This window comes from Propithecus coquereli, unplaced genomic scaffold, assembly GCF_000956105.1.
Source record: "Propithecus coquereli isolate 6110/MARCELLA unplaced genomic scaffold, Pcoq_1.0 Scaffold66, whole genome shotgun sequence".
Classification (NCBI taxonomy): domain Eukaryota; kingdom Metazoa; phylum Chordata; class Mammalia; order Primates; family Indriidae; genus Propithecus; species Propithecus coquereli.
In genome coordinates this window covers 7,638,621-7,650,992 of record NW_012152618.1, presented here as the reverse complement: position 1 = coordinate 7,650,992, position 12,372 = coordinate 7,638,621, and the positions used below count along the sequence as shown (strand labels likewise).

The following is a 12,372-nucleotide window of genomic DNA, read 5'->3' as shown; positions in this document are numbered from 1 at the left end:
TTATTTTCAGCAGCACACGGTGGCAGGATGGCAGCGCGGATCTCCAAGAAGAGGACGTTGGTTGCTGATGGCATCTTCAAAGCTGAACTGAATGAGTTTCTCACTCAGGAGCTGGCTGAAGTTGACGTCTGAGCTACACCAGGCAGAATGAAATCATTATCTTAGCCACCAGAACACAGAATGTTCTTGGTGAGAAAGGCCAGCGGATTCGGGGATTGACTGCTGCAGTTCAGAGGAGGTTTGGCCTCCCAGTGTAGAGCTCTCCACTGAAAAGGTGGCCACGGGAGGTCTGCGTGCCATCACCCTGGCAGAATCTCTACATTACAGACTCCTCTGAGGGCTTGCTGTGTGGAGCACCTGCTACGGTGTGCTGCGGTTCATCACGGAGAGTGGAGCCAAGCGCTGCAAGGTCCTGGTGTCTGGGAAACTCCGAGGACAGAGGATTAAATCCATGGAGTTTGTGGATGGCCTGATGATCCACAGAGGGGGCTCTGTTAACTACTGTGTTGATACTGCCATGGGCCATGTGCTGCTCAGACAGGGTGTGCTGCCATCAAGGTGAAGATCATGCTGCCCTGGGACCCTACCAGTAAGGTTGGCCCTAAGAAACCCCTGCCTGACCATGTGAGTGGCATGGAACCCAAAGATGAGATACTGCCCACCACGCCCATCTCGGAACAGAAGGGTGAGAAGCCAGAGCTGCCTGCCAAGCCCCATCTGGTCCCCACAGCATATAAGGGTCTCCTTGGCAGCTGTGTCTGGAGTCTGGATGTTGCCCTGTTAAGACCTTTAATAAAGTCTTTTACAAAGACACAAGGCAGCCTGACCAGACCGTATATCCAGGATTTAGACTGCAGGTGTCATGGTGGCTTATGGAGCATTACTTATTCTCTTGCTTTTAACCACACTTGTAGTATTTGCGAGGAAGGGCCAGAATGCAAGGACCTGAGCAGAGCTAACCAGAGAAATATCCTGTGTCATAGTGAAGGCTGATGGCTAGCAGGGCAGCACCTTAACTAATTGTTCTGTGTAGTTCAGGACTGTAGGCTTAGAAGAAGGACACTTAAAATGACATTTTTCCTGATGCATAAAGAAATCCATACTGCACACAGAAAGTAAACACAGTGGCCATATTTTGTGTCACACTGTACTATGTTCTCCACATAGTCATTTAATCCTCAACATGTCTAAAGTGTAAAGGAAATTTGCTTGAGCCACTGAATTTAAGGCTCAGAAGTAAATTTGTCTAATCAGTATAAAGTTCTCATTAGAATCCACATTCTTTTTTTCTTTTTTTTCCTTTCAGAGGCAGGGTCTTGCTGTGTCACCCAGGCTGGAGTGCAGTGGTGAGATAATAGCTCACTGCAGCCTTGAACTCCTGGCCTCAAGCAATCCTCCTGTCTGAGCTTCCCAAAGTGCTGGGATTATGGAAGTGAGCCACTGGGCTAGCTAGATCCACATTCTGATGTTTTGAAGTGCTTTCTACCAATATCTACATTTTACAAGAAATTGGATGCTCTTAGTTTACTTAGACAAAACTAGCAAAGGACAGGATGGCTTGAAAATCCTACAAGACTAATGATAAGCCAGATTCTGACTGATCACAGAGAAGGGACTTCCTAATGACAGCTGTCATGGGCCTGGGAGGCCAAGACAGGTGGCTGCACCCTGGCTGGTGAAATAACCCTGGCTCCACGGACTGCCTAGCAGTGCTGTTTGATTATGTGCTTGCCTTCTCAGTTAGGTGGAGCTGCACAAGGGCTTAATATCTGAATTAATGAATTATGTTGGGAGCACACTGACAAAGCTATCTGCCCCCTGCTCCCTTTTTACTTTGTAATTATAAGCACAGCATGAAATTTATCTTGTTCTTCTACATCATCTCTGGCCATTTCTTCATTGTTTCAGATTTTAACCTATTGGCAGAGATTTCTACACAGTTGTCTCTTAATCCTGCTGGCCTCTATAGCTCTGCACATATTCCCCATTCACAATACACATTTGCTCTTCTCTCTTCTTTATGCGTTAGCCTTATCAGGCATATCGATTTTATTACTTTTTTAATGACTTAAGAATTTGTTCTCCTGTGTTTTTTTTAATTGTGGTAAAAACTGTATCAAATAAAATTTACCATCTTAGCCATTTTTAGGTGTACGGTTCAGTAGCGTTAAGTACATTCACAGTGATGTGAAATAGACCTCCAGAACTTTTCATTTATTCTTTTTTTTAAAGCACCAACTCTTGGGTCTATTTATCAGTTCCATTGCTGCTCTATTTCTAATTCATTTATGCTGGCTTTGCTCTATTTAGTCCTTCTAATTTCCCTTATTTCCTCTTCTCGCTTCTCAAAATTAGTATCTGGTTCATTTACTCCCTTCCTTATTAGCATCAAACTAAGAAGGCAGGGTAGGTTTAAGCAGGAATTCTGAGGCATCAGTGACAGGTGTCTGAGAAGAGGAGAACAGAGCAGGGAGGCCAGGTGGGAGGCAAGTTAAAAATGAGCAAAGTCCAAACACAGGTAGAGGCCCTGGCACTGAAATGCAGGGTCACAGTCTAAAGAGATGTAGGAAGTACAAAGGACAGGACTGTGAGGAAAAATTAGGCATGGGAAGAGGGAAAAGACACAGGTTTACAGTTTGTGCAACTAGGGAAGTGGTGCCCTGAATAGAAACAGGGAGTTTAAGAGGATGAATGGTTTCAGAGGGAAGTAAAGAGCTAACTTTGGGTTTAAGTCAAGTGCTTAGGAGATGTTAACTGGACGCTATCCTAGCACGCCGTGAGGGAATTCCAGACAAAGGTAAAAGCTATAGACATGCATTTGATAATCATTAACTTACGGTGGAATTAAGCTGGGAATATAGGTAAGATCTCCAAGAAAGCTTAAGAAGCTTACATTTAATGAGAAGAAAAGAGCTGACACTGGTGGGGACAAGATATTTAACAGATAGTAGGAGAATCCACTTGGTAATTTACCTTTTTTTAAAGAACTTTCCATTTATTTGAAATGTTGGCCATAAAGCTGTACACAATTATCATGATTTTCATATTTTATTATACTTGCTTATTCCTAAAGTATTTGTTTTTTCTCATTTTTCTTGATTAAGCATGCTAGATAATTATCTAAACTTTACCAGTATTTTCAAAGAACTAGGTCTTACATTTAATTCTGCTCTCTCCCTGACTTCCAGTCTCACCAGTTTGGAGACAACGCAATAGTGGTTCAGGGGACGGGCTGTGGAGTCAGACTAAATCAGACCAGATGCTTCACTGGCTGTTTGCCCTTGGGTGTGTCCTTAGCATGCCTTACCCTCAGTACCGTCACCTGTTAAACAGGAATGACCATCACAATATGCCTGTATAGAGCTCTTGCAAGGAATAAAGGACATAAAGTCCGGTTCACAGAAAATGACTGTTAAATGTTAGTATAAAATTATAGGCTAAAATTGTGGTTTTTCTGTAAATTTCTTCTGTCTACTTTACATAAGTTTATTTTGTTCTTTACAGTACTTCAGAGCTTTCAAAACAGTATTTCTTTTGGTTCTCCATCCTCTAAAGTAGGTAGAACATACATTGTGCCCAGTGGACAAATAAGCTCATGTTAATGAATGTGTTTAAGGTCACAAAATAAAGACCTAGGAAAGCTGGGACATCCCACATCAATAAAGAACATGGTACATTTGTCACAACTCATTCTGCCAATGCTGGTCCTGGTAATGAACACTTCAGGTATAGCAATGTCTTCTAACTTCTTTCCTCTCCTCCTAGACCTCACACACAGCTGACCTTAAGAAGAGTTTTGGTGCAGTGACCAGGACAAAAGCTGACTGTGGAAGATTCAAGAGAGAGTAGAGCAGTGGAGACGGTGGAGAATTCCTCTCCTTTGAGGAATTCTGCTGTAAAAGGAAGCAGAGAGAAAGGGCAGTAGCTGGAAGGACATGTGGTCCTGTCTTTGTTGCTTGTTTTTTCAAGATGGTAGCTATTACGACCACAGGTATGCTGATGGAAGACAAGAGGGAAAAAAGCCAGTGCACAAGGAGGGAGCTGTGCTAGGTCAAAGCACAGGCCACTCATTCACTGCAACAGGATAGAAGACAAAAATCTCCCAGTCCAGCTGCAGGCAGGCTGATGGCTAAGATGGTGGGGGAGCAGGGATGTTCTCTTATCACTGCTTCTTTTGCAGTCAAATAAGACAACAGTCATTATTTCCAAGGGAGGAGAGAAGGTGGCACTAAAAGTAGCATGGATTTGTCACACACCCATGCATATAAGTGAGAACTGACTGAAAGCTTGTAAACAGCAAACCCATGGCCCATTTATAAAGAAGTCAACAGCTTCTGGGTTGCACTCACCACCTGACCACCTTGCTCTAGTTATAACAGATTGCATGCTGAGCTACTCGAGAATAAGAATGAGTGGGCTTTTCCTGTGCATGGGCTAGAACTTGGAAATCAAGTGCCAGATATTTATTGACAATTCTAGTCCTAGGGGTAGGGGAACCTGGGAAGAGAAGACAGAATTACTGTGGCTGGAGGAACTACCCGAAGGCTAGGTGGCTGCCACATGGTAGCAATCTCTAGTGCCTTTTGCTTTCATCAATATACGGACCCAAGCGGTAAATTTCTTTTAGAAGGTAATAACAGGAAAAATTCTCTGAAGAATTTATATGCTTCATTTATTCTAATGAAATATTTTTCAGTACCTGAGCTGTGTAAGTTATCATAAAACAACTTGAAAATAGACTGCCCACTGAGAGTTAAATTATAAAGTAAACACATAATTAATCCCTTAGAACAAGGATCTGCAAAAACCATCGTAAAGAGACAGAAGAGTTTTTTTAAAATAAAGCTTGAATGTAATCTGATCAGAGCTATATTAACCCACATACAAATATTAACACATGTAAAGAATGTACAAAATCAAAAGAGAAGGAGTTGGCTGCACAGGAGGGAAAAAGAGGCACAGAAGCAAACTATGTGGTGCCAATCCAAGTGCCGGCCAGACGGAGGGTGCTGTAACCAACAGGGACCAGGCATTACCCACAAAGGTGAGTTTTGTAGCCTGGGGTTGTAAACTAGATTGAAGATGCTCAAAGTGGCACATACCGTTAAGAGCTAAAATCTTTCTCATAAACCCACACATACTGTCAACCACCATCAACACTCCTGGGAATGCTGAAGCAGGCCTAGGCGGTGATGCGAAATGATTAGTGACGAAGGAACACAGAGTCATTTAGGACATCTCAAACACCAGCAGGGGAAAGTTGCCAGAGAAGTCAACTGGTCTTTATGTGTAGAGAAGGTCCTGAGCAGAGGATGGACCATTTGATAGAGGATTCCTGAGTGTCTATGGAAAGAAACCAGCACATGTGAGAATTAATCTGCTGCATTGTGCTGGATCCTGAATTAGATATAAAGCCAGAGAAAATATTTTCCAAATGAAACTAGGATTAGCATAGAATGAGACTTTATTAGCAAGCTTAAAAACAGGTAGTTATTCATTTTGGTTCTTTTTTGTTACACAAGTTCAGTTCACGAAAATTCATTGAGCTATATATACACTTGAAAACACTTGTGACATATATACTTTTTATGTGCATGTCATGTTTCCATAAAAAGTAAAACAGATAACAGAATGAAAATGTTGGAAAGCATTCATCCTAAGTTAAAAGTATTAAAATTCTGCTACTTCAATAAATTGTATATTTATTCTGTCTGCAAGATCAGAGGAGCCCAAACAAATTTATTTGGTTTTTTTGGTTTTTTGGTTTTTTTGTTGTTTTTTTTTGAGACAGAGTCTCACTCTGTTGCCCCAGCTACAATGCAATGGCATCATCATAGCTCACCGCCAACTCAAACTCTCAGGCTCGAGTGATCCTCCTGCCTCAGCATCCCAAGTAGCTGGGACTACAGGCATGTTCCACCACACCCCACTAATTTTTCTATTTTTTGTAAAGAGACAGTCACTCTTGCTCAGCTGGTCTCAAACTCCTGACCTCAAGCAATCTTCCTGCCTCGGTCTCCAACAAGCTAACTTCTTTAAGACAAAATATTGTGAAATAGAGAAGATTTAAAAGTTGGTCAAGGAGACAGATTTGAGTGTTTCTTCCTGTCTTCTTACAGTTGACTTGCAATAAAGGTTTCCTTTCCTCAAAAAAAAAAAAAAAAGTCAAGTAGTTATTGAGTGCAATGAAGCCAAGCCATCTCTACCCTCTTTGAAGAGCCTTCTTTAGAAGTTTTTATACAGATTTTTCTGCCACTTTCCTGTAGCCATGTTCCATGCAGGTTCTAAAACCCAAGCCGTATAACTTTTGCCCTTACCCAGAGGTTAGGAAGAAAAAAAAAATATTAACCTTTATCACCCAAAGCTGAGTTTAGCAGTGTGTAGCCTTTCTAAAAGGTAAATGTAATTCTTAATGACAACAGATATATATGAAAAAGCTGATCAGAGGCTGTCATCTTCAAAGGGCTTATGCTACAAAATGCTACTTCTAAACCAGGGGACTTTCTGAAAGATGCGGTTCTGTCAGCGAAAGAGGCAAACATCATCCTGGCATTGCCACAGTGGCCAGGACTTGGTGAGATATCAATATATGAAACAATCTCTTCATCACTCTGTGCCTCAGTCTCTGCACTCAAAGTAGGTTAGCACTTTACACTGGCACATTTACTCAGGTATGCCTTGGAAAAAAGATCTGGAGAGATCTGCCATAAAACCGTACACGGTAACACAGAAAACCAGAGGATCAAGCAAATACATTAACAGTAACTGTCACTGCACTTCCTATGACTGAGCACAAAATGTGGTTTTTAACTTCCTCATAGAGCAAAAAAGGAAATAGCTCTCATTATAAAAGTTTCCTTCTATTGATTCGCTACCATCCTAGGCATAGCAGTGATTTAAGTGTTGTGAGCAATAAGACTGATGTGACGTACTTAGACTGATTCCTCAATTCAGAAAGACACCATATACCTCGACAATCTAAGTCTTACTGACTTCATAAAAAACCCAGAGCTAGTTTGTAGATACTTCCCCATTTTCCTGGCAGTTAACAACTCCCAAATTGGACAGACACCAAATGCTCTTTTCTCCAAAAAGAACTGTAGGAACATAAACTCAATTCTGGGATTATTACTTTCTACAAACTAAAGAAAATTAAGACATCAAGTACAAGACTACATCGCTCAGGAGCAGTTAAAAAAGTTGGAAGGCGGCAAAAAAAAAAGTCACATAAACTCACTGTTCTTAGTTTTACTACATTTTCAAAGGAAAAAAACAAAAGTATTTTTGAAACAATTACTAAAAATGCGTATGTTTGACTATTAAAACACCTTTTAGACTGTTCATAAAGATATATCTAACACAAGATGAATGCTACATTTGAATGAAATGCAGTTTAGCTTTAGGAGGAAGAAGAGAGAACCTGAATTCTTAAAACAATGAACAAGTTACAATTTGTCCAGACCTTTTTTTACCAGATCCACAAAATGAGGGTGTCATATTAAGATATCTCTAAGATCTCTCCAAATCTTATTCTAAAATGTCACCTTACCTGAGGCCCTCTCTGGCCACCTTTTAAAGTAGCACCTCCACATTGCTCTTTATCCTCGCGTGCTGCTTTATTCTTCAAGGCACGTACTACTCAGCCTATTACATACAGTCATGTGTGATGTTTTGAGCAATGATGATACACATGTATGATGGTAATCCCATAAGATTATAACACCTTTTTTTTTTACTGTACCTTTTCTATGTTTAGATACACAAATACTTACCATTGTGTTATAATTGCCCACAGCATTCAGTACAGTAACACACTGTACAGGTCTGTAGCCTAGGAGCAATGGCCCATACCGTATAGTCTAGGTGTGCGGTAGGCTATACTATCTAGGTTTGCGTAAGTACACTCTATGATGTTCACATGACCAAATCACCTAAGGACACAGTTCTCAGAACATATCCCCACTGTTAAGCAATGTATGATTGTACTTATTTCTTCTCTCACCAAGACAGACTCCATGCTAGGAATTCAGTCAGTTGTGCTACAGCATCAGGGTCTACAACACTGAGAAGTATCTAGTAGGCACACAGGCTGTTTTTCAATGAAAGAAACAGATCTATTCTAGCTCTATAGTTCAAAATAATATGTTCAGTGAAGCATCCTTATATTTGTATAACAAATATGAAATTCTAGAAGTTATTTAAGAATATGACGTTCAACAAAACTTAAAGGTATAACACTTTATCAATGTCATCAACAGTAAGAAATCGTACTAATATGCAAATATTACTGAAGATAACACACACAAAAATGGGCAGATCAGGTTCAAACCCTAGCTCTACTCTTTACCGGGTGTAACCTTGCTTAACTTCTCTTGCCTCAGTTTCCTCTTAGGTAAACAGGATAAAAACAGCACCTACTTCAGTGGCAAGAGGATTAAGATTGCACAGAGTGTTTACAACTATGTAACTGCAAAACTAGAGAAAAGAATTGAGAAAAACTTTTGTTCATTATATCCTCCCACAATTACAATTAAAATAGGGCCAAGATAAAAAGCAAAGGAAGGAAAATTTACTTTAATTTTAAAAACATGTACAAAGCAGGGTTCATTTCTTTAAAAGAGTAAGATTATTTTCTCCACAGGAAAACAAAGAGGTAAGTTTGTGGTTATACACGTTTTTCAAATAAAAAAGTGAAACATAGGCTGGGTGGGTGGCTCATGCCTGTAATCCCAGCACTCTGGGAGGCTGAGGTGGGAGGATTGTTTGAGGCCAGGAGTTCAAGACCAGCCTGAGCAATGTGGCAAGATCTGTCTCTAAAAAAAATAGAAAAATTAGCCCGGTGTGGTGGTACACACCTGTAGTCCCAGCTACTTGGCAAGCTAAGGTGGGAGGATTACTTAAGCCCAGGAGTTTGAGGGTGCAGTGAGCTATGATTGTGCTACTGTACTCCAGCCTGGGCAACCGAGTAAGACTCCGTATCTATAAAGGTGTAACGTAAAATTGTGCTGGAGGAGAAGTGAAGGGGAGTGCTGGGGAACACAAAAAGCTCAGGCTGAGACATGGTACCAGAGGGTCATCCGTGCTTGTTGCCTGTGCAGTGGATCTGGGCAGGGCTCAGCCCACTGAGTACTAGGCTGTTCCCTTGGACCTAGATTCCATTTAATGTTGGTGTGCACAGCTAGGGCAGGCATTGCCAGTACGTTATCTTCAGACTGGTGGGCTCCTACCAGCAGTTGTCCTTGCACCTACAGTCACTGGGGGTTCTGTCTTAAGGGAATACATATACTGCTCATCACAAAGTGTGCAGATTTAGACCCAAGCAGGCATCAACTTTGCCATTTGAATTTCCAAGCTGCAGGAAGCATTCTGAAAGTGGTTGCACTGCTGTGTCTGTCCTCTGTATATGGACTAGCTTGATATGAATAGGTTTGTGGCTGGATAGGCAAGCAAGTGACAGTGGCATAATCAATGGTTGGTGAGGTCAGATCTGTGTGATTCTGAAGAACTGATTAGCTCTGCATCCTGGCATTCATCTAGAACCTAATGTTGATCAGATGGGGGCTCTGGATACAGAACATCTCCCTCCCCTCAGGCTATGACACAGTTAGTTGTAAATCCTGAACTTGTCCCTACATCCTACGACAGAGAAGGAATGAAGCAGGTTTCATAAGGTCCAGCTTCTACCTAATTGTCCAGGGTGAGGAAGGAGAAATAAGAGGTATTTTGGGAGCCTCTATAACAACAGAAGTGGGTTTTTTCATATGCTGCAGCCGGTAAAGCTGAGGGAAATGGGTAGAGCTCCAAGCAGCATGAGTAGCTGACTCTGGAAATGACTTACTGGGTGAATACAACAGCAGCCAAGCCACTTTAGCACCTGGCAGCTATTGGAACAGCCAGGGAAGGCTATGTGAAAGATGCACGCTGCTCCTTTACAACAGAACATTTTATATTCCAAACTAAGAAAATAAGTACTATAATACATGGGGGAGACAAAAAGAACATTGAAACATTTAAATAAATTATGTTTAAAGCCTCATAATACAGTGTTCACCCTCTGAAGCAGAACATTAGATAATGTTCTCCATACCTAAGAAGGATTCCTCCAATTGCCTAGTTATAAAAACTACATTTATCTTTATCTGGGGTAAAATCCTAATGCAAGTCAGAGTTGACTCAAACAATTCTTAAATACTGGCCTAAGCTGATGCCACAGAATGAAATGAGCCACCTATATCAATAATACCAATAGATGTCATAATATTAATTGATAGATATCTTCTACTGCCTAAGATCTGGGTTTCCTTTAGCCAGTGAGCATCACATGACAATAGGAAGACATGGGAAAGGAAAATTTACCTAATATGTACCATATGCTAGTAAACACTATAGACGTGTTTTCCTAACTATAACCACTAATGGCTACGATAAAAGCTTTGTCTGAAGCCAGATTACCTGGGTTCCTCTTTTTACAGCTGTGGGGCCTCAGGAAGGTGACAATTTCGCTATGCCTCAACTTCCTCATCAGAGAAAAGGAGCTACCAACCAATGAGGTGGTTACTGTTATTCTGATATACTGATATACTAGGCTAATAGACCTAAAGCACTTAGGATAGCAACTGGCATATAGCAAGCACTCAATATATGTCAGCTATTTCACATTTTCCTCACAGCACCCTTGCGAGGAAAATAAAACCCTGTAATTAGTTGAACAGTGTCTTCCATTTACAGAGGAGGCAATTTTGCAAAGGCAGGTAATTCACTTGCTCAGACACATAGAAAGTGACAGAGATAAAAGCCATTCTTTTTCCACTATGTAATGCTGGCCCTATTACTCATGCTGTTACCGGCTAAGGCCTACCACAAAATAAAGAAGTCACATACCCCTCAATGAGTGAGACTTCCTCAAGGAAGTCAGATTGTGCTAAAAGGAAATCAGATTGTGCTAATCTTGACATCTCATCTCAACTAAAAAAAAAAAAAAGGTATTGTTTTCCTAGGTACACAGTGCTTAAGAACACTGCCATCAAGCCTTAAAAACGACCAGCCATCTCCCAGTGAGTAGACCCAGGCCCTTTCCAAAGCAAGCCATAAGGGAACTCGCCATGGGGAAAGAGAAGGGGTGGGGATTGAAGGGGAAAAAGACCCACTATAGAACTTGAAAACAAAAAAATGTACACACGTATTTTGCCCCAGTGGCATCTGCCATGACTTATTAAACCGAGGCCAGTAACACCCAAACTTAATGAATGAGCTGGCGTAGCTCCAACACACACACACACAGCTCTGCAACACACGGGCTCAAGGCCTGCAGGGCCCTCATCACCCTCCAGGAGACACCTGACAGATCACAGGTCAATCTTAACTGGAAACAAGATGTCAACGAGCAGATAAAACGGGCTTGGTCTTTCTCTTCTTTATTCCAAGGATCTAATTTTTAGGGACTGTGTTTAACAGAAGACATCGATCCGGACGTCAGGAAACCCGGTTTCCAGCCCTCGGATGGGCCAGGCATGCCCCTCCAGCGCCGGGCTCTGCCAGCCGCCGGGCCAGGTCCGTCCGCCCGCCCTTCTCTTGCACCCGCGGCACCCGCGGGAGGGCGGCGGCGGCTGAACAAGGCTGCCCCGGGCCACCTGCCATCCCCCCTCCACCCTTCGGAGAGTTGCCTCAGACTCCGGAGAGGCCGCCCCGGCCCGGGGAGCACGCTGTCAGCTCTCTACTCACCGCCTGCCCGAGGCGGCCACGGGAGAGGGCGCGCGGAGACGTGGGTGGGACGGCGGGAAGCCGGCCGCCAGGACCCCTCACGGCGCCGGCTCCCCGAGCACACGCCGCCGCTGGCGGCGGTGAGGCCCGGCCGCCCGCACCCCGGCGCTGGGGCCCACAGCCCCGCAGGCCCGCCGCCCACTCGGCCCCGGCCGACCGCACGCCGCCGCCCACTCACCGCCGCACTCGGCAGAGTACTGGTCCCCCCAGTCCCGGGACTGCGGGCTGCAGCCGCCGCCGCCCGCCGGGGCCTCCTGCTGCTGCCGGTGCTGCAGCTCCTGCTTGAGCAGGGACAGCGGCGAGTAGTGCTCAGTGGCCAGGGCGCCCAGGCGCGGCCCCGCGGACAGGACCCCCAGCAACAGCAGCAGCAGCAGCAGGACGCGCCAGGCGGCGCCCGCGGCGGCCACAGCGCCGCCCCAGCTGCAGCAGCAGCAGCCAGCAGGTGCCATCTTCCCTCAAGGCGCATGTGCGGCAGCCCCCGCCGGTTCTCAGGCCTCCCCTCCTCTACCCACGGCGGGCAGGTGGGCCGTGGCAAGGGGGCGGAGCAGGGGAAGCATTGCCTGTTGGGAGTTGTAGTCCCATCTTTGTCTGCCTCGGGCCCCGTTTCCGGGG

General features: G+C 43.8%; 1 protein-coding gene and 1 pseudogene across 2 annotated transcripts in view; one reads left to right on the top strand and one right to left on the bottom strand.

Moving 5' to 3' along the window:
- The window catches only part of TTC13 (tetratricopeptide repeat domain 13), a 73,236-nt gene extending 60,986 nt beyond the window's left edge, over positions 1–12,250 (bottom strand). For both annotated transcript variants that reach the window (XM_012660324.1, XM_012660323.1), the window contains exon 1: positions 11,939–12,250. In XM_012660324.1, the coding sequence (XP_012515778.1) occupies positions 11,939–12,209 (271 nt within the window). In that variant the 5' untranslated portion in view covers positions 12,210–12,250. The remainder of the gene's footprint in view (positions 1–11,938) is intronic.
- On the top strand, positions 28–993 carry LOC105823067 (annotated as a pseudogene).
- Positions 12,251–12,372: the final 122 nt, after the last annotated feature.